The sequence below is a fragment of the Triticum aestivum genome, chromosome 5A, assembly GCF_018294505.1.
Source record: "Triticum aestivum cultivar Chinese Spring chromosome 5A, IWGSC CS RefSeq v2.1, whole genome shotgun sequence".
Classification (NCBI taxonomy): domain Eukaryota; kingdom Viridiplantae; phylum Streptophyta; class Magnoliopsida; order Poales; family Poaceae; genus Triticum; species Triticum aestivum.
In genome coordinates, this window is record NC_057806.1 from 470,607,472 (window position 1) to 470,630,897 (window position 23,426).

At 43.2% G+C, this 23,426-nt stretch overlaps 1 protein-coding gene across 6 annotated transcripts; it reads right to left on the minus strand.

The window, feature by feature from the left end:
* Positions 1-5,859: 5,859 nt before the first annotated feature.
* Positions 5,860-18,749, minus strand: LOC123104095 (uncharacterized). Of its 6 annotated transcripts, XR_006450127.1 has the most exons (12): positions 18,041-18,741; positions 17,371-17,517; positions 16,835-16,977; positions 16,663-16,748; positions 15,273-15,820; positions 15,026-15,194; positions 14,376-14,666; positions 14,125-14,271; positions 13,860-14,015; positions 13,000-13,760; positions 12,408-12,905; positions 5,860-6,336 (listed from the first exon to the last, which is right to left on the minus strand). XR_006450127.1 is itself a non-coding variant. In XM_044525824.1 (6 exons), exons 3-6 carry the CDS (start codon positions 17,389-17,391, stop codon positions 15,179-15,181), a joined length of 501 nt encoding a protein of 166 aa, XP_044381759.1. In that variant the 5' UTR covers positions 17,392-17,517; positions 18,041-18,135; positions 18,239-18,749; the 3' UTR covers positions 14,700-15,178. The 6 variants fall into 6 exon arrangements, 1 of the variants encoding a protein (XP_044381759.1); XR_006450125.1 differs by having other exon boundaries at positions 14,376-15,194; positions 18,041-18,740; XR_006450126.1 differs by having other exon boundaries at positions 14,376-15,194; positions 15,273-15,329; positions 18,041-18,739.
* Between the last annotated feature and the right edge of the window lie 4,677 nt (positions 18,750-23,426).

Here is a 23,426-nt window from a genome sequence, read left to right on the forward strand (position 1 = left end):
AGTTCAATTAATCATATTACTTAAGAACTCCCACTTAGATAGACATCCCTCTAATCCTCTAAGTGATCACGTGATCCAAATCAACTAAACCATGTCCGATCATCACGTGAGATGGAGTAGTTTCAATGGTGAACATCACTATGTTGATCATATCTACTATATGATTCACGCTCGACCTTTCGGTCTCCGTGTTCCGAGGCCATATCTGTTATATGCTAGGCTCGTCAAGTTTAACCTGAGTATTCCGCGTGTGCAACTGTTTTGCACCCGTTGTATTTGAACGTAGAGCCTATCACACCCGATCATCACGTGGTGTCTCAGCACGAAGAACTTTCGCAATGGTGCATACTCAGGGAGAACACTTATACTTTGATAATTTAGTGAGGGATCATCTTATAATGCTACCGTCAATCAAAGCAAGATAAGATGCATAAAAGATAAACATCACATGCAATCAATATAAGTGATATGATATGGCCATCATCATCTTGTGCTTGTGATCTCCATCTCCGAAGCACCTTCATGATCACCATCATCACCGGCGCGACACCTTGATCACCATCATAGCATCATTGTCGTCTTGCCAATCTTATGCTTCCACAACTATCGCTACCGCTTAGTGATAAAGTAAAGCATTACATCGCGATTGCATTGCATACAATAAAACGACAACCATATGGCTCCTGCCAGTTGCCGATAACTCGGTTACAAAACATGATCATCTCATACAATAAAATTTAGCATCATGTCTTGAACAAATCACATCACAACATGCCCTGCAAAAACAAGTTAGATGTCCTCTACTTTGTTGTTGCAAGTTTTACGTGGCTACTACGGGCATAAGCAAGAACCGTTCTTACCTACGCATCAAAACCACAATGATAGTTTTTCAAGTTGGTGTTGTTTTAACCTTCACAAGGACCGGGCGTAGCCACACTTAGTTCAACTAAAGTTGGAGAAACTAACACCCGCCAGCCACCTATGTGCAAAGCACGTCGGTAGAACCAGTCTCGCGTAATGTCGGTCCTGGCCGCTTCATCCAACAATACCGCCGAACCAAAGTATGGCATGCTGGTAAGCAGTATGACTTATATCGCCCACAACTCACTTGTGTTCTACTCGTGCACAACATCAATGCATAAAACCTAGGCTCGGATGCCATTGTTGGGGAACGTAGTAATTTCAAAAAAAAATCCTACGCACACGCAAGATCATGGTGATGCATAGCAACAAGAGGGGAAAGTGTTTTCTACGTACCCTTGTAGACCGTAAGCGGAAGCGTTATATCAACGCGGTTGATGTAGTCGTACGTCTTCACAATCCGACCGATCCAAGCACCGAAAGCACGGCACCTCCGAGTTCTGCACACGTTCGGCTCGGTGACGTCCTCGCCTTCTCGATCCATTAAGAGGGGCGAAGTAGTAGATGAGTTCCGGCAGCACGACGGCATGGTGATGGTGTTGGTGAAGAACAATCTTCGCAGGGCTTCGCCTAAGCACTACGAAAACTATGATGGAGGATAAACTAGATGGGACGGGGTTGCCGGCACACGGCTTGGTGTTTCTTGATGTGTATTTGGTGCTAGCCCTACCCCTCTATTTATATGTTGAGCCCTGGGGTCGAAACTTGGAGTAAAAGCCTCCTCAAAGTCGGTTTCACCCAAAAGGCAAGAGTCCTTCTCGGACTCCAAGGCTAGACGTCAGGGTTCCCGGTGTCTACCCCCTAGATGCCAGGGTTCCTGGCGTCTAGCCTCTGGTCTCCGCAAAACTTCCTTTTGCACTTTCCAAAAGCCTCGTGGGCTTTCCCCTTTGGCCCAGATAAAGTGTTCTCGTGCCCAAACATTTCGGGAAACATCCGGAACCCCTTCTGGTGAATTCCGGAACCCTTCCGGAGATCAAACACTACTACCCCATATATCAAACTTTATCTCCGGACCATTGCGGAGTTCCTCGTCATGTCCGTGATCTCATCTCAGACTCCGGTCATCAACATACATAACTCATATAGTACTATATCGTCAACGAACGTTAAGCGTGCGGACCCTACGGGTTCGAGAACTATGTAGACATGACCGAGACACCTCTCTGGTCAATAACCAATAGCGGGACCTAGATGCCCATATTGGCTCCTACATATTCTACGAAGATCTTTATCGGTCAAACCGCATAACAACATACGTTGTTCCCTTTGTCATCGGTATGTTACTTGCCCGAGATTCGATCGTCGGTATCTCAATACCTAGTTCAATCTCGTTACCGGCAAGTCTCTTTACTCGTTCCGTAATACATCATCCCGCAACTAACTCATTAGTTGCAATGCTTGCAAGGCTTATAATGATGTGCATTACCGAGTGGGCCCAGAGATACCTCTTCGACAATCGGAATCTCGAAATACGCCAACCCAACAAGTACCTTTGGAGACACCTGTAGAGCACCTTTATAATCACCCAGTTACGTTGTGACGTTTGGTGGCACACAAAGTGTTCCTCCGGTAAACGGGAGTTGCATAATCTCATAGTCATAGGAACATGTATAAGTCATGAAGAAAGCAATAGCAACAAACTAAACGATCAAGTGCTAAGCTAACGGAATGGGTCAAGTCAATCACATCATTCTCCTAATGATGTGATCCCGTTAATCAAATGACAACTCATGTCTATGGTTAGGAAACATAACCATCTTTGATCAACGAGCTAGTCAAGTAGAGGCATATTAGTGACACTCTGTTTGTCTATGTATTCACACATGTATTATGTTTCCGGTTAATACAATTCTAGCATGAATAATAAACATTTATCATGATATAAGGAAATAAATAATAACTTTATTATTGCCTCTAGGGCATATTTCCTTCATGTTTGAATGATAGATCCTTAATTGTAACAATACTAAATTGTAACAAAAGCAAAAAGTGCAGCAAGTAACCCAATCCTTAATTGTTTTAAGGTCAAGCCGGTGGTGTTTCTTATATGTTATATGGATCAAATCATTCTCGAGGATAACGAGTATTTCACCAAGTTTTTTCACCTTGCAATTAATTTAACTTTCATTGCCTTGATAATTGTTGTTTGGTGGAGCCTACACTTATGTATCGCCCTCAATTGAACAACATACACACTTATGATTATAGTATCTACGCAAGCATCCATAAATATAACAAGAATAATTAAGATAAATTTAAATTTAATCATAAAATTGAAATTTAGGGTCCCATTAACTCTTCTTGCAACAGTTCATAAACTCTAGGCCCGGTAATATCTGCCATCCCGACCATCCATCATAAACAAAATAATCACATAATGCTCTTCGCCCTTTATAGGTGAAGTGTGCAGTCGATGTTCACCCATCACCACCAGAGAATTACACCACAACATAATGTTAAAGCATTAAACTCCATTCAATTTCACTTCCGCGTAACCGAGCTCTCGTCATGATCTTGTTGAGTATCAGTGGCAACTGTATGGGAGATAGACTCCCATTTTATTCAATTAATTTTGCATGTATTTGTCTCTGATTTGAACAATTATTTGCCTTTCGGATCATTTGTTGTTGTATTAATTATTTGAATTTAAACATTTGTTGTAATGGAGATGATTGATGTATTTGTATGATGCTAAAACATTAATTATTTTGATTTGTGTTGTGATTCTATTAAGTTTATATTTTTGAAAATCATGAATTTGCAAAGCTTCAATTTTTTTGGCTGCACCGCGAGGCCTCCGGGCGGAACAAATCTTGTAAACTTGTCACACAAAATTTTGCGGGATGAGTTTACAGGATCTGTTCCGTTGGAGGCCTCATGGTACAGGATGGGGAGAATAGTATATTTGCTAGAGTTGCTCTTACTAAAATAATTATAATATTTATTTTCTTGGTTTCCTTCTACCGTGTGAAGAAAATATCATCTCAACTTGAACAAGTTTCTCTTCTTTGCCTATGCACATCGTCGACACATCAACATGCATGAACTTAACATTTACTAGTAGTTTGCCCGTGCGTTGCCACGGGCTTCTGAAATATTTTGCTGAAGGTATATAAAATAATCCATGTAAAATATCACAGAAAGAGACAATATAGCATGGACACAATTGCATAATAATTGAAGTCTATTTCACTTGTAATTAAACTGATAACAAAAAAGCAAATTGACGATGTATACACATAAATCGATGATCCAACTAAAAATATATTACAAATTATTAAAATCTACTTGATGGCCTTTAATTTTGTTCTGATTATGTGTGTGCACATGTATTGTTGTATAAAATTCGATGAATTTTTTGTCCTTTGCAACGACGTCGCCTTGACATTCTTGTTAATGGATTCCTTTGTCCATCTCAACCCCTCTCATACTCTACAAAATAATAATATAAATACATTTGTATTATCCTGTGCAAGAAATATATATAGAAAAATAATTATTTGTATGCATCTCTTCTCATTTTGTAAAATCGACGAGTTTTCAGTCCAGTATATTATAAAGTTTTGTCAATCAACATTTTCAAAGCATCATCCAAAGATCTAAAGTGAACATATAAACACGTATACTTAATTGGTCAGTTGCTAAATGCGAGCAGGTGACCATTTTTAGTCAGAGTGAGTGCCATCATGCTTTTTAGTAGAGTGAGTCGCATCCCAATTTAATAAATTGTAGGCTCACCTGTAAATCACTTGTTGGTAGTTGCTCTATAGAAATGACTTGTTATGGTATGTGATATTTTTCACTATATAAAAAAGCATATGACATTTCTCTCATAAAGGCGAAAAATGCAAACATCCACTCATTTTCTTCTTATCTTGAAAAAAAAAACAATTCACTCTCTTGTAATATGATACTCTTTTGATCCACTTTTGTGTATCTCCTTGAAACAAGTTTACACCATCATCCATAATGAAGGCCCTAGCAAAAGGTGTAGACAGTCTAGAAATCTAAGTGTCGCTTTTATTTGTAAACCCAAGCTTCTTGCTCTTGCACAAATAGTTATCCAAACAAAGGATCCTGGCCTACCTAGATACATTAACTGAGGCTCGTTTCCTTTGCTTAAGGCATTGTCTTACGGACGACATAAGAGTAGGTCAATTTTTATAACTTAGAAGAAACATGGATAGACATGTTAACTAATAGACTGAAATTTTTCACTTGTGATTGAACTTAAGTAATTCACAAAAGAGGATTAAACTATGAAAAAGGGAAGGGGCAAGGCCGCAGCCAGGCAGCGGATCCTCCCCAAGCGCCAAGCGGTTGTCGGGCAGGCCTGCTATGCCTTTCCAAGACAACGACGACGGCACGGACGACGATGAAGGTGCGGCCGGGGCGGCCACGCTCAGGGACAGAGCTAGAAAAATGAGTTGTTTGGGATCATTAATATGTTTGCACCTTCAGTATAATATGTGACGGTGTCATTAAGTGAGTATAATGACTGTCCCTAGTGTATTTCTGCAGGTAGTCGGTGTGAACTGACACCAGTGCTTAAACATAAATCCAGCCCTGGCCACGCCTACGAGGCCACCGGCCACCGTCCGCTACAAGTTAGTCTAAGGTTTTATATTTTTTCAGTTTTTGGTAGAACGGACGAAATATCATCTAATTTATATAAATTATTATATCTAAACTTAGTGAATTCCAGCTTGTTTGCATGAAATTTATCCATTGTGTTCAAATGCATTTTGAAATGTATGCAGACATGGTTAGATGGCCAGCTCCCGTATCATTGTCCTCATGGTTGATATTTAATACTCTCTCTGTTCCCAAATATAAGTCTTTTTAGAGATTTTAACAAGGGACTACATACGAAGCAAAATGAGTGAATCTACACTCTAAAACATGTCTATATACATCCGTATGTTATAGTCCATTTGAAACCTCTAAAAAGATTTATATTTAGGAACGAAAGGAGTATACGGCTAAATCGCCGATTACAACATGGGCTACAACCTCAATGTAGTCTGAGAACCATTAAACATGATCACCATTGTCTAATCCTGCACCCAAAGCTGCCAGCACATTAGATGGTTGGTTACATCCCCTTGGAGCATGAATCACTCTAGCCTCAATCAATGAATAAAGTACGCTTATAGTAGTGGGTACTTGATATCACATAAGAAAATACCCAGCAGTAAAGCTCACAGCTTGCTTGAGTATCGAGTCTGTTTCAAAAATTTCTCGGCCCACACTCAAATAGTGAGCAACTTATCCTTCTCCGCGACCTCAGAATTTTTCTCATGACGTCATGTGCTAAATTACACTCTGATCCGGATTTCCTCCAGCAGCAAGGCATACCATTGCTCCTTCACTTCTTTGCAGTTTAGAAAGAGATGGGCCCCATCTTCGAACAATCTGCAACAGACAACACATCAAACGATTTCCCAACATAATTTCAAATTAGAACATAGCGAATTATTCGAGCTACAAAAATAGTGCATATGATTCCCTAGCAAATTCGTTCACTACTCTATATTACAAAATGAAGAATTCCTAGATGACAAATGGTTTAACAGAAAAAGATAAGCACTTGAACAACATGCACTCATTACGTAGTTGTCAAGCATCAATACACTATCAAACGGGTAGTGTCGGGGATATACCCCGCGGTATGACCAGGCCAAATATATAACCCGGCCGGACTTGGCGACTCACTAATGACCCGCCCTGATTGGACGACTCACTAAGTGACCCGCCCGAGCCTGGCGACTTATGGGTGACCTGGCAAGCGGATCAAAGGAGCGACAAGATCCGGGGGCCCAAGAGGCTCAAGGCCCAGAAGGCCGGCTACGTTATGGTAGGCCGGCTTAAGAGGAAAGGCGTGAGGAATATCTCCTTTACGAGGAAGCAAGACCCGGACTTGTAATCAACTTGTAAGAGAAGATAGACTAATCCTAGTCCTACTAGGACTCCACATGTAACCCGCCCCTCTAACTTATATAAGGAGGGGCAGGGCTCCCCAAAGAGGGACAGGGAAGAAGAAACAATCTCTAGGGCTAAACACAAAGAGCCGGCTTACCGGCGACTCTCTCATGAGCATAATGAGACCTAGCCACAAACAGCATGTAGGGCTATTACCAGATGATGTTTCCCGGGGCCCGAAGCTGTCTAAATCCTCGTCTTGTGTGTTGCGTCTCTTGATTCCGCTCAACCCCTTCAAGCTACCATATAGATGCGTTGGCCTCGCGACTAAGTCCTTACACTAGGACATCTACCGTGACAATTCCACGACAGTTGGCACCCACCGTGGGGCCAGACGCACGGTGGTGTTGAGTTCTTGGAGGGATCTTTTCTAGGGTTTAAGAAGTTCGCAATTTTTCGGTTCAACTAAAGCCGGCGTGGAAGATTCACATCAACGTCAAGTTCGTTAGATCCAAAGTGGGGGAGTTTCCGTTTGGTTCAGCAAGGATTCATCGGATCTGATGGGTGCAAATCGCAGATACGTACAAGGGCAAATTTCCGCTCAAGTTATCGGATCAGACAAGGGATCGGGCACTATTTGGAAATTGATTAGCCTTATATCTGATGAATCAAACAAGGTAGAAGACAAAAAGACCAAAATCAATTACGTTCCCGATCCAAAAAAGGAAACAAACCACGACCCGGAAGTTTGGGCGTGAAAATAGTTTTGACTGTTTTCCATCGGGCCGGTGGCCCCTGAGCCGCCGCGGCTCTCCACATCCAAGTCAGGGTCCGCCTCCACTTGCGAGCCAGCCTACCGCGTCAAATCACCGGGTCGTCTCTCTTGGTTCCCTCTGGGCTGCCCCCGTGATGAGCCGACCTATTGACCAGCGAGGCTCGCGTCATTTTTCTGCTGCGGCCCCGCGCGTCCACCGGACCAGTCTCAGGAGGCTGGTTGACTGACAGGATATTTTCTGGGGTTAAAGTGGAACTCAGCCATATTGCAAAATTATATATGAACACTACTTATGAGCAATCCGTCATCCGAACAAATCAGGATGCTCGACGGATATACGTGCAAGTCGCCGCCCCGATGTTCGGATTACATCCGTCCGCACCTGTTGCCGATTCATGCATCACGATTGTCATGCATCTACAAACGCCATGGACGACTCGTCCATCTGCCCTCACGGCAGCTCACGCGTCCGCACCGGTTCACGCGTCCGCACTGGCTTACAATGCCACGGCCGACTCATCTGTTGTTCGGGCGAATCAGGTGATATCCCTCTAAGTATAATTTTAGCACATATTGTTTTTGTCAGAGAGCAATTACTTTGGTCTTTGCATTTTATATGCAGGACAATTGGTCATTGCAAAGTCGATGGCCGGATCATCGATATATAAATTGCGTAATTACTGTCATGTGCTAGCATATGACCGTGCCACAAGGATCAAAGAATATGTGTGCAAGACGCCGCCCTTGTGGCCCAGACTACTTCGACTCACCGGGACCGCACCCGCGATTAACTCGCCCGTCCGTGCCGGTTTACAACACCGGTGAAGATTTTCCCCGTCCGCACCGGCTTACAACGCCGCGGCCGACTCATCTGTCGGGGCCGCCACTGATGCTGCGGTCGTCTCTGTCGTCCGTCTCTCGTGGCCTGGTCTACATCAACACACTGGGCCGCACCTGTCAGCATGAGCTGTTTATTGAGTATGAGCAAGTCACCGCTTAGGAAGCCGGTTTTCTCTTCCAACAAATTGGAGGCAAATTATCATATATTATCAACCGCCGTCTGCACTGGATGGCTCAATGGGCAGGCGCACAAATTGCCGCCACTACAGTTTGATTAAGCTTCAAACAACCAGTTGGAGGGAACCATTGGCTGAGTTGCTGACACGGCTCATACAGGATCATTTATAACCCATCGCAGTCACCTCAACCTTCTGTGGATTCACATCGCGTTATCAACGCCAATGTTATACACCTTTTGCTATGGTCAAATATGGAGAATCTCAAGCCAACTCTTTGAGTCATCTTGAGACTCGGGGGCTACAATGGTATGGCTCGGCAAAATTAGCCGGTTTCAATGAATTCAAGAACTCCGGGTCATTGAAGGGAAGATAACCCAACCCCAGAGGCTACTCTTTATTGGCGAATATTTAAAGGCCGTCAGAAAAATTTCCGGCTCAAAATGAAGATTCTAGTTTAAAATATAGCTTAAGAGACATCTCTCTCCCGCAAAGCTTTGAAGCTATCAAATCCGGTTCAAAATCCGGCTCAAGGTAAATTTGTCTTTCACAAAGTTTTGAAGTTTTTAAATCCGGTTTAAAGTTCCGGATTCGAAAAGATTTAAATCTCTCGCAAGTTCGAGTTCTCAGAAAAAATAAAGGTTGCCAAAAGAACTTGCTGCCATGATGCGCGGTTCAAACTTGGATATCCTGCCTTACGGCTTATCTTATTATGATCACTTGGGGGCTTCCTGCTCATCGAGCATAGCTATCAATACCCTCTTGATCGGCGCAATGCCAAAATTTATATGGTCACTTGGGGGCTTCCTGTTCAAACATAGGTCATATTCGAACCAAAGAAAACATAGCTGTCGATACCCTTTTGATTGGCAAACTGCCGAACCTACTTGGGGGCTTCTTGATCGTATCCGAATCATAGCTCAACCCCTTTGGGAATCGACGTGGATCGTATTCGAATCAGCGTCGTTAAACAACTCTCAAGGTCATTTGGGGGCTTCCTGTTCAAACATAGGTCGTATTCGAACCAAAGAGAACATAGCTGTCGATACCCTCTTGATCGGCATCGCCAAAGCCACTGGGGGCTATATGATCGTATTCAAATCTTAGCTTAACCCCTTTGGAACGGTTTACTGATCGTATCCGAATCAAAAGCCTCAAAAAGTTTTATTCTGTCTCTAGTAAAGTTTATTGCAGCCACAATTACTTAACTTGAGACCTTTTTGGGATTATATCTCAAATATATATAAGTGTTTTATGCTTAACCCGGCTTGACTTTTGACTATAAGTCGCCAGTTTATGACAATCATCATCTATGTGGAAGCATTGGCTTCTAAGGATTGGGTTATCACCCTTACTGCACAGGTTATGTAAGCCGGCAGTACAAATTCAATATCACAGTAGTTATATGTGAGATATTATGACCCGCCCTGGTTTTGACGCTAAGTCGCCAGGGCATATGTTGTTTAAACTCTCTGCAGGATTTGCAGAAATATGACATGTAAATGATTAAGTTCAAGCTCATTACCAAAGTTGATGCTTCAAAATGATTATCCGTTCTGGATTTTTCTCAAAAGGCTATAAGCCACCGGGTCATGAAAATTCCGGTTTACAATGAAGGCGTATTGAATCGCCATCGGCCAAGAGCCGTCGGGTATTTAAACTCCGAATTTACTTGTCAACAGATAAGGTATTTGAATTCTTTAAATAGCAAACATGGCTGGATTTTCAATGATGATATTGAATGATTGAGGTTTTCATACCGGATTATATTATTCAAATTTTGAATAGCCAACATGGCTGGATTTCTATTATGATTATCAATAACCAGTATTATGATTGAGGTTTTCAAAGTCGCTTTAGCGCCACAGCTATTATCTTTATCAATGGGCATGATTTATTTTACAATGGAGGAAATAGTCCCGAGTCGCTGCAGGCTTATGACCCGGCACTTGGGGGCTACATTATTCAAGTTGAGGTTACATCAAATATGCAAGTCTCATGTCGCTGCAAGCATGCACCATGACACTTGGGGGCTAATGCAAAGTCATTTTTATTGGCCTTATTGAAGACCCGACTCATCCCATTGTAATGAGCCGGCCCTTGGGGGCTACCAATTGCTCCTGTTAAAATTCAAGATACACAAGCCTTATTCCATTATATATTGAAGGATCCACTGCTCAGTTGGTAAAGCATAAAACTCTTAACCTTGTGGACGTGGGTTCAAGCCCCAGGATGGGGGTTACATCATATGATATTATTTTCAATGAAAAGTCACAGCTTAGTATTATCTTACTAAGCCGGCCCTTGGGGGCTACACGTTACTGCTCAAATTTACATCATCATATTTACAAAGTCCCTGCTCATTATTACATAATGACCCGACACTTGGGGGCTAATGCATATTGCTCTTTGCTTAAGACAATTCTAGGATGACCCGGCTACACTACTATGACTATAGCCGACTCATGGGGGCTACACAACTGGATTTCATTTAAAACCATGGTGATAAGTCTCAGCTTATTCATGCTGATTAAACCAGCCCTTGGGGGCTACAGATATTATGGATATAAGGGAGAAATATCTTCAAATTTTCAGTTTGAGTAAATCAGATTGACCCGGTGTCTGCAAAAATCATAAACCGGCATCGGCGACAATTATGACTCGGCATCATCTATTTATAACCCGGCAATTTTGGTAATCATAAACCGGCAAGTTTTATATCTCAAGTTGGCTGAATATAAGTTGAATATTTGAAGATCAATATTTTTGTCAAGTCAGAGCATTGTAGGCCGACTCAAATGGAAGCTTTATTTACAATATTTCTTCTACAAGCAAATTGACTATGAAGTTGGTCCATTGACCCGGATTTTCCAGAAGGAGGAGATGACAAGGACTTAAGGATGATCAAGTGCCGGCTTACAAGAATATTTAACCCGGAGTGCAACCTGTCAATTTGTTCTTGTGTTTATGTTGTAGATCAGTTTAACATGGATAAATCCAAATTAAACTTGAGGGCTAATGTCGGGGATATACCCCGCGGTATAACCCGGCCAGATATATAACCCGGCCGGACTTGGCGACTCACTAATGACCCGCCCTGATTGGATGACTCACTAAGTGACCCGCCCGAGCCGTGGGTGACCTGGCAAGCGAATCAAAGGAGCGACAAAACCCGGGGGCCCAAGAGGCTCAAGGCCCAGAAGGCCGGCTACATTATGGTAGGCCGACTTAAGAGGAAAGGCGTGAGGAATATCTCCTTTACGAGGAAGCAAGACCCGAACTTGTAATCAACTTGTAAGAAAAGATAGACTAATCCTAGTCCTACTAAGACTCCACATGTAACCCGCCCCTCTAACTTATATAAGGAGGAGCAGGGCTCCCCAAAAAAGGACAGGGAAGAAGAAACAATCTCTAGGGCTAGACACAAAAAGCCGGCTTACCCGTGACTCTCTCATGAGCATAATGAGACCTAGCCACAAACAGCATGTAGGGCTATTACCGGATGATGTTTCCCGGGGCCCGAAGTTGTCTAAATCCTCGTCTTGTGTGTTGCGTCTCTCGATTTCGCTCAACCCCTTCAAGCTACCACATAGATGCGTTGGCCTCGCGACTAAGTCCTTACACTAGGACATCTGCCATGACAATTCCACGACAGGTAGGACTGTGAATTACCCAACATACAGGGGAAGCTACAATTCAGGAACTAAACCGACCAGGCGGACATGAGCAAGGAGCAATCTAAACAGCTTATTGGAGAAATCTAAACGACTCACCAGGGTCCCCTGAATCATTTATATGCAAATAACATATCACAATATAGTGACCGTCATGACCATCGCCACCTGAGGCATCCCCTTCCTTCGTCGTGTTGGTTTTTGCCCGCGCGTCTCCCCTCCCCTCCACAACCGCCACCTCGCCGCTGCATGACGGCCACTGATCATCGTCAGCTTCATGGGCGGTAGCAGCAGCGACCTGCCTCCCATTCCAGAATCACGACGAATCCAAGGGAGTATTTGTCTTTGTTGTCCACTCCTGCAGCTATGCATCGCGACCGCCGCCATCATCTCAGTCTCGGGCATCCCCTTCCTCTGCCATGTGGGTCCACAGCGTGGTCATCGTCGGCTTTGGAAAGCATCATAGAAGAATTAAATTCAAAGAAGGAGTTGAGTTCATAATGTTCTGGTAAGTTCACAGCCCATCTCCATAGTACTCAGATATAAAGGAATCATTTCAGTTGGAAGCAAAAACCCAATAACTTCAGAATCGTCAACCTGCATAAATAGAAATGGAAGCAAAGTAAATATTCCTATGATCCACCAGGATACCCTCTAAAAGAACATCATTTTCAGCTAGGTCGAAGAGTACCTTAGAGGCTCATATCAAACTTCTCCGCCACCTAAAGAGTTTTGTCGATCCCATGGTGACCATTAGGAAGAATCTTGACTCGAGTATTGAGAAAGTAACACTAACTACTAACCAAAAAAGGTCTCATAATTTGCACTCATTTTAGTTTCCATTGGCAATCTAAATTCTATGGGCTTGGTAAAATTGTTCCTTTTCTGTCCCTCGACGCCATAGCTATTGCACCTGCCCAGTTTGCAAGATGTTTCGGAGCATCACCTATGTCTGTCCATGTAGTCCTTTTGTGACCATGGCGGCAGAAAATGCTGCAGAAATTGGTCCTCTTACTCAATCCTTCCTAAGGGGCTTTCTCCCTGCTGGTCATTGGCCAGTCATTCTCTTTCCTTGTAGCTGGTAGCCTGGCACTGATAGTTATGCTAACCTGTTTCCTAGTATATTACTGAAACATTGTCACCACTACCAGCATTTGCTGGATGCTCTTGAGTTTTGCGATCTACACATAGTATGTATTTTCAACAGCTTGACAACTACTCCATTTTCAGCAAGCCGGTCTTCCAAACTAAGCCCATCTCTCACCTCAGCAAAAGGTTTCATGTCCACCAAATTTGCCTTCAACAAATAAACCAGACAATCGTACGCATCAAAATTTGTGTCCCCAAGCCGAAGAAGCTCTATGCACATTCTGAAGTGCATGTAGGAGAACAGATTATATGCAATTGGTTCCTATGTTGTGAGCATCGCTTCACACGCATGAAGTCCAGTACCTGCCATTATTTATCACTGAAGTAAGTTCACTCTCTCACACAACCTGATATATTCTGCTGCATACAAATAAACAGCGAGCAAAGCGCACAAGATCATACCTCCAGGACATGACTTGTGTTTCTCAATCTCTTCAACTTTGGTATGCTCCACAGTCCACACTCATACAAGATCTAATTTTCATCAAACATAGCGCTTGTGTGTGTCTTGATCGCATGCCATTCAGTGGCCAGGTTAGCTCTCATTAGCGGACTCCCCTATAACAATTAGATGCAAATCACATAGTAAAACTCAATAGTTCTACTAATAAAAATGAATGTGCTCACAGCAGCAACTATGTATTTCTTTCATAAAAAATCAACGTACATTTCTTGTCATCTCCTCGACATAGTTCTCCTCAGACTCACTGTCAAATTGCAGCCTCATGTACTTCTTAGCCCCTGTGCTCTGATCTAAGCAATTTATTAGAGCAGGGTACCGGCAAGATCGTGTGTTTTACGCACCTGCTTTACCCTGCATGTTGTCAACATGAGAAAAAAATGCTTCTTAGAACTCAACTCACACACATCCACACACTGTCCAAAAACTGAAATATGTCGCACTGAAATAAAACTCACCACATATGGACACACTATTTCCTAATTACATTTTGTCCTCTCAACATTTGACCTGCATTTCCAATATCTGATCCCAAAACCTTTCTCCCAAGTGATTAGATTGTAAAAACCACACGCCTCTCTCATAAAGAGTCAGAACTTGTCCCCAGCACTGGTACAATCACATTATGTATTGGATCGTTAGCGAATGCCCTTATCGCTTTCTCAAGAGATGTCGCCCGAGAAGGGCATGGTGCGCCGATGCAATCCTTACTATGCACCCATGTTTCCTATTGCTCAGCTGAAATCAACCTAAAAGATCATGTCCATTAAATTAAATCGACATACATGCATTTCTGAACTTTATATAATTCATCAGTGTCACATAGCTAAATTACAGTTATTCCACGGTAGAAATAGCTGCCTCAACTAAATATCCATCAAAAAACTTCCCAAAAGCGAGACTGTCATTAGTAGTACAACTGTATTTCTACTAGTTACCTTGCATTGGATTCAATCAAAAAAATATTATCCTCAGAACAAGCTCAGCATACAGACGCAAATCTATCTGTAGACTGCTAGTACACTCAATACCGATATAACGTACTGAATCATTAAGGACCTGTACCAGGCGAATTAAAATCGGTAAGTTTTACGGGTTATGTGCAAACCAATCTAGCCCGGCTGCCTGGGGTTCATCTTCCCAGTCAATAGCTTGGAGACCCGGGGTGAGATCGCCCTTCCTCTGTACACCCTGGTTTCTTCCTCGCAGAACTGTGCATCTATGTTCACAGCTGCTTCCGGCGCTTGTTCCAGTTCCCCTATTACTGTCGTCCACCTCTTCAAGCCCAGAGAATAGAGCAGAGAAATAGTTAGTAGAAATCACACTAAGGATAATAGCAACAAAGATTAACTAACCCGCTGATACGCTCCATTACGGTGGAAATGTCCAGCAGCTCCTGAGTTAATATCTCTCTGCCACCATTGAACGGAAATCAGTTTTTCATGTTCCATGGACCAGATTAAAATTGTGAGGTAGCCAGAAGCAGTAAGGAGGACATGTAGCTATGTGCATTGCCGGAAGGAGTAAGGGGTCGGGCAGTGGCGGACGGTGAAGACGTGGGATCTTGCGGGGACCGTGGAGGGGTGGATTGAACGAAGGTGGCTGCGGTCGGTGGAGGTGCGGGATCGAGTGGATCCGAGGTGCTTCCCTCGCCGCGAGCCGTCGCCTCACTGCCTCCGATGTCCGTGCCTTCGACGTGGACGACTGCGGTGATGGAGAGGATGACGAGACCGGCGGAGATGAGTCCTGCGGAGCGAGATCGGTGTCCGGCGAGGCGTCGTGCAGAGGGGGCGCGGCCGGCCAGGACCGAGAGGCCGAGGAGGTGATGGGGGCGGGAGCAGAGGCGGCGGCGCGGATCTGGTTGGCTGCAAGAACTCCGGAAAATCGGGGGTACTCCTATAGTCTAAAAAACGAAACAGAAACGATTGAGATAAGAAAACCAGTATAAAAGGGATGGTGGGAGGTGGGATGAAAAAAACCGAACGAAAATTAACCGTGGAACGGAGAATATCAACTGAGACATTAGGAGACTCCCAGTCAATAGGATTTAGTTTTTAATGGGAGGGAGAAAACCAGTGGGAGATGGGACGAATAAAAACATACAAAAATAAACTGTACCAGGCTACCAAGTGCATTGATGACTCAATTTCTGAATTGATTCGGTGCTAAAAAATTCATATTAAATGGATATAATTAATTGCATACATAACTAACTATCTGGCTAAATAACTGCGTCGATGGTTTGATTTCCAAATTGATTTAGTGCTCGATTTCTAAAATATTGTCGCATGAATGGTTGCTACAAACGACGACGACGACGACTACCGAGTAATGTAGGACATATGACCTTAACGAATTTCTTGACATTTAAATAGACACACTTGATTTGAGAATGTAGCCTGTCTGACTCTTTGGGGTGTTATATAAACATAATGCATGTTAAATTTCAGATGTAGAGAAAAAAGCACAGGCATAATTTGATAATAAATAAAGTCCACTTTACATGTAATGTAAATTGATAAAAAGGCACTTTGACGATGTATACATAGAGTGATGATCCAACTAAAAATCTGTTACAAATTAAGATCTACTTGATGCGTTTAAGTAATTCTCGCACAATATTAGAAATGTTATTTTTAGATTCATTCGCATAATATTTGAGCAAGTATATAAAGAACTTATAATCAAGCAATATATGAATACTTCACATCGAAGGTCTTACAATGTGTAACGAAGAATACTCACCACGCAAACCGGATGAACCAGTCTTTTACCGTTCCATCAGAGCATAAAATAAAAAACAAAATGGCCAGACACATCCTCGCAATTTCCTAAATTAATATTATCTTGAATATAGTGAAAGCAAAAATAAATGCTTGTGTTTTGAATGTCATGATAATGAAATATATAAATTTACCGTCCATGCTCGATCGAATACCAGGCGGAAATAACCGTTGTAATTTATAGATATATTGGAATTTCAGCCGTGTTGCTTTATTTCGAATTTTATTCTTGACTACTTCTTTTCATCATTAGAAGCTGAGATCAAAAATACATTTCCTGACAACCAAAAAAAAGAGTAGTGACAGCTTAGATCTGCTAGGGATATATACATGATCAATTTCGAATATTCGGACCAACATTCTATGAGGTGTCCGAGTTGCAAATTAACACACCCAAAATTTGCAAGGCTGAGAGAGGGGTAACTACCAAGCATCACCCTATGTTGATCAAAGAACATCAGTATATGCACTCAAACACTACAGTGGAAGTGTGTTGAATCAGATGTGGACTTGCAGTTTTGTTGCATTTTTATGTCTACATTTGATCCAATCTAGCATACACTAATAATAGCTCTAATATAGTCCCATCTTATCACCAAGGATGACACTTTTACTGATATAAAATCTATAGCATCAGAAGTTAACAAGAAAACAAATTCAAAGAACGAACCTGGAGACGGAGCGTGCTCATCAGTTGTCACCGCCATGTTGGCGGCGTGTGGGGATCCGAGGCGACTGCGGTGTCCTGGTGATCTGCGACGGCGGCAGGGCCGGTCCTGAGATTTTGGGGGCCCGGGGCGAAACGAAAACATGGCCCCTTAATGTATACGTACAAAAATAGTCAATATATGTAAGTATATTGATATGCTTGGGCAAAGTTACAAAGCCACACAACATACAAGATCAACTAATATAATTTTACTAATTATTATGGCATACTCACAAACCAATAATTTTCTAGTACAGTCTATCCTTAGGTAATGTACAATCATTTGATTATCAATGGTCATATTGTAACAATGAACTAAAAGAGTGTCCGGAAAATTATGACAACAAATCTGGGAGACATGGCTAAAGGAAAACCTATGATTGAAGTGCTCAGACAAGAAAAGTGAGGCAAGTGATGCAGAAAAATCATTATGAATATTTGGACCTATGTTCTCCAAGACATGTATACAAGTCAGATGTTCTTATGCAAAAAGTGAGCAACCATGAGTAAGTTAGTACTGCCAGTACAACGCTCACTTGCGCTAGTTAATACCAACTTAACAGTAAATGGCAAACAATAGACACCGAATATATTAATCAGCTAGATATTTGAAGAGAAAATGCAGTCTTACCTTCCGTTAGGGGGGTAGCCACCAAGAGCATGGACTTCAACCACACAGCAGCAGCAGCAGCGACTACAGGCAGAAGCTTTGCCATGAGAGGCAACCTGTCTCCACGGATGACAACAAGACCATCGCAAGTTCATAATCTTGATGCCCGCGGCGGATGGAAAGGCGAAAGAACTCAAAGAAGTACGAGGAAGAGCGGACCGGCGGTGGCATCGTGGATAGTCAGATCGGAAGGATGAATCGAGGATGGAATAGGCCCTGATTAATCGCGACCTAATTTTCAGCGTGGCGCGGTACAGAGGACGACGTCCTGGGGGTCCCCCTCGGCCTCGGGGGCCCGGGGCGGCCGCCCCCCTGCCCCCCCCCCCCCCCCCTTTCAGGGTCGGGCCTCACGGCGGCGTCCTGGTGATCCGAGGAGACGGCGGCGGCGGCGTCCCGCCGATCCGCGACGGCGGCGACGTCTCTTAGGATCAGCAGCGGCGGCAGATGGGAGCGGAGGGGGACCAGATGGCGGCGGCGGAGGAAGACGGCGCCCTGCCCTGCCCTTCCCGGGGTTCTGCGGCGGCGGCGGCCCACAAGTGGGGGGCCTCAGATCTTAGCGGAGGCGGCAGATGGCGGCGGAGGAGGAATACATCGAGCACACGGGGGGAATTTTTGTGGGACGCCCAAAAACCAGTGCGGGAGTGGTGGTGGGAGGTGACGAAAAAACCGACGAAAATAAACTGGACGAAAGTGGTGGGACGAAAATAAACCCGGAACGCAGACTACCAACTGAGACATTAGGCGTGTGCGAGACTCGATCGCGGGGTTTTCCTTGATTTTTCGCGGCTAAGGGGATGATGGGAGGAAGTACCAAAGAAGTACCAAAAAAGATCGGGTGAGGTGGGACGAAAATAAAACCCGGAACGCGACCTACCAACTGAGACATTAGGAGTAGAGACTAGTGTCTCCATAACTTAGCCGCAGGTGCTCCAGTGTACACCAGGGGCGGAGCCAGCGTATTGTTGTTGGGTTCAGTTGAACCCAACAAAATTTGCCAGCTACGTGAATGTACGTACAACTTATTTAGCATGAACCCAACAAAAAATTAAGCCTGACCCCATCAAGCTACCAAGCCCACGTCAATGGACCAGTAATAAAAGGTCTAAAAGCCCACCTACAAATTGTCTTTCATGCTCACGTCCAGGCATGTTCGTTACTTAATCAATAATCTCTACTCCTAATGGAGCAGTTGGTAGTCTCGCTTCCAGGTTTTTTTTCGTCCCACCACTTTGGTCTGGTTTTTTTTCGTAGGTTAATCGTCGTAGATTTTTTTCGATGCTGTTTTCTTATTCACCGGTTTATTTACCCCTCAGCTCTTTCTTTGCAAATCAGCACTTTCCAAATGTGCACGCAATCACGGATCTAAATTTACTAACTTATCCAAAACAACCGATACCTTCCATTATTGCAAATTTCTTTAGGAAACAAATAATAGATTTTAAGGAAACAAATAATAGATTTTGAGGAAACAAATAAAAGATTTTAAAGACGCATCATACTTTACTAACAATCACTAAAAATCAAATCTAAATTAATTAACCTTACCTTAAATCACTCAATCACTTTAATTAGAAAACATTTTCTTTCCTAACTGCACCCCGCTTAGTTTGCACATAACAATCCGAAGTAATTAGAGTCACATGATTGAATCCATTTATTTAGAGCGACATGATTGAATTCATTTATTAACAATAATCCTCACCAAAAGTGCGTTTACCAATTTTAGAGGGCGGACCAAAACTCTGCCATCCGCTCGCCCGCGTTTGTTTAGGTACAGGAAAAAATGGCATAATATATGGAAACAACACGACCGGGGCGGCGGTGCAATCTTTGGGGATAGGGGATCGAAGGAGAAGGACTGGCCTGACAGCATGATCGGGGTGCTTCCCCGCGGCCGCGGCCGTCGTCGCGATGCCACCTACACGAAATTAACGCTGCTCCCTGCCGTCAGCCGAGGCGACGCCGCCTGCCCTCCTACCCACGGTCCGCTGCCTCGTGCGGCTACGGCGGGAGGAGTAGCGACGGGGCCGAGGTCCTTCATGCGTTCCGGGATGGAGGCCATGATTTCGTCGAGGTCGTTGCTGCCTCCTACACTCAGGGTGTGTCGCCGAGATCGAGGCGAGCATGAGGAGCTGTGGCCACCGCCATGGTCACCCCATCGCACGGGATGGAGCACGTCGTCGGCCTACACCTTGTGGAGATCACTGTTGCTCTTCAGGTCGCGTGGTGACCGGATCTTACCGATGTGTCCCTCCCTGACGACCTCCTCTTCGCCCGGTTGGCCGGCATGGATCTCGCCACTGCTGCCCTCAACTTCTCTGCCTCGAGCTCGACGGTCAGCCACCATGGATCCCCCAGCTGGAGGGTCACGTGAACGAGCCGTCCTCCCATGCTGCAGCGGCGAGAAGGTGACATGGCTCTCCGTACACGAAGAGTGGAGTTCGGTCAAGTACTTATATACTTGGCCTCTACTGCTGATCCATGTACATGGAGAAGAACAGACAACCGCTCATTCATGCTTCGTTCCACTCCTTTGCGCTACATTACTGGAGGTGACATTTTCCTATCTCTTTATGTTGTAACAAGCCTGCTGCCTGCATAGTTAATGGATTTTTTATTTAAATTTATCGCTGCTTAGTGCTTTGTTGCAATTGTTCATCCAAGATTCTTATATATAATCTGAGCGTATGTAGGCATACTTAGCTTTGCTATTCCATTTTTTCCGGCGCATAGAAATAACAGTATTGTCTAGGTTAGGTATCCAAGATTTCTCACATCTGGTTATAATATTTGTGAAGACGTGCATTGCACGTGCACTTGGAAGCGGGCCCGTGGCCCGCGCTGGACGGCGCCGACGCCGACCCGAGCCACCTCGTCCGCGTATTCTTGGAGCTGTGGCTGGTCGATTTACATGAAATTAATTCCCTCAGTTCTGGTGGCAAATATAATACACATAATCCATATTGTTATACACTAGCGTGTATGTGTGAAATAGATGGATCATGGTCCCGTACCCAATAAGATGGATATGTGTGTGTGTTAGAGAGAGAGAGGGAGAGGGGGATAGAGAGTGAGGAAGAGGGAGGGACAGTGTGTGTCTGTGTGTGTGAGGATTTGATGGTAAAAAAGGTCGCCAATGTCGTAATATTGAACTCTTAAAGTTAATGTGGCCCCGTTGCAACGCACGGGCGTTCTTCTAGTTTTGTTTATTGGCGACCTATAGCCTGTACGATGACGGCAGCCGCCGTCCCCTTCGCTTCCCCAACTCGCCTCCCTCTGCTGGTCTCGTCCTGCCTCCCATCGCTTGGTCCCCGCCTCCTCGAACGCCGGCGGCAAAAAGCGTGCAATTGCAGATCGGCAGCGGCAAGCACATAACCTCAGTTCAAATACGACGTTGTAATCACATCGCCACATCTCTCCCTTCTTGTACATGTTCTATCTATTATGTACGGTATTCTTTTTGCCCTAGTTTTCTAATTGTTTTTCCAATAGACTTTGATTGATCTAGGGTATGGAACGATGATTTGATGCGGGCTCCTCGAAGTCATCCGTGGCTGCAAATTAGTCTCCTGAAGATTTCCATTCAGAGAGAAACTAATATAGATGAATTGCCTTGTGATTCAACTGATCAGAAGAGAATTTGAAAGTACACAAAAAATCCTAAGAACCAAAATAATATTGTAAACCAGGGGATTCTGTAGGTCACCGTTTATATTTGTTTATACACACAGGGATATTGTAGATACTTACAAGTTACATTGATAGTGCGTGAGCAGATGAAAGATTTTCCAGTTTGGACGGGATTATGGATCTTGCTAAGTTAATGATGCAGATAAATAAGCATGTTATTTTTCCTTTGGTCTATCAGATCTAAAGCTAGTTGATATTGCCAGTTGTCACAACATCTGTGGAGAGATACTTTTAGCTATGAATGTTGTCATGAAAAAGTCGCGTAACAAAATGAACGATCAGTTCATGAGTAATTGTATCTAATTTGCTATGTGGAGAAAGACATGTCTGCTACCATTGGCAATGATGATGTGTTGGATTGTTGGAATATAGGATCAACAAGGGAAGCTCCGAAATGTGAGTGACTTTACATGATTCTTTCGCATGATGGTACTTTCATTTTAAGCATGTCAAACTAACTTGTTATTTGTTGCTTTATATATATAAAGCAGGGTGAGATCCTTTTTCGAAGAATTGACTTGTTATTTCCTCACTGTTTTTAGGAAGATCAGAAGTTGCACCTGAACCTAAGAAGGTACTTTGGTATTACTAAGTGATTTTATAATTTCATCCAATCGGTATGTCTTGCACTCTTCAATTTTAATGAAATACCTATTTCTAATAAGTGATATTATATTTCTATTCATTATGCTTTGTTTGGGTGCTATAATCTTGTTGTTATATGGCGTAAAATTAGACTAGTTCATACAAAATTTTCGTAACTAGTCAACGAATGAACCCAATGGCTAAATTTTCTGGCTCCGCCCCTGGTGTACACAAAACAACAACGACCTTGGTATTTAAATTATTACGAGGGGTCGTATCACGACATCAACCCTTCTATCGTAAAACCAAACCCCAACACATACTTGTATTACATTAAATCGTTCATTCATTATTAACATGAACACCATGATGATGTTTATTGTTTCTATGTCTGAGTAAACCCTCCTAGTTCTTGAGGATATGGAGGAACTAGTATATGTATGAATCGAACTTCAACAAGTACATTATTTTCTTTATATGTTTGTGTTAGTTGTTCTTATGATGTTGCATGAAATCGACCTCACAACATTTACCTATATGGACTTGAAGTATGTTACTATCATTGTCATCGGAGATGAGGATATATTGCAGTGATAAAAGCTATCTCTCTCTCTTTTGCGGAACTACGATAAGGGAAATAAAGGGAGATCTGAGAGTCTTAAGTTGTCCGTGAGGAGACCCTTAATCATCGTTGCCTTCACCCGTTAAGACCGTAAGAGTAGGGACGGTGGTGGCGTGCATGATACGGAGTTGTGGTTGTCTGCAAATATATTTATTTGGCTTCGCCCAAACATAAACATATATAAAGTGGATTAGTAATATGAACCTATAATTGTGCATTTTGAAGACATTGATGTTCGATTATAGATCTTTTCGATAAGTAATAGTGTCACACTCAACAAGGATTAGAAGGAATTGGTCTATAAAAATTAGTACGAAATCACTGTAAAAGCGGAAAAGATTATTTGAATGTTTATTTGAATGATAGATCCTTAATTATAACAATAGTAAATTGTAACAAAAGCAAAAGGTGCAGCAAGTAACCCAATCTTTAATTGTTTTAAGGTCAAGC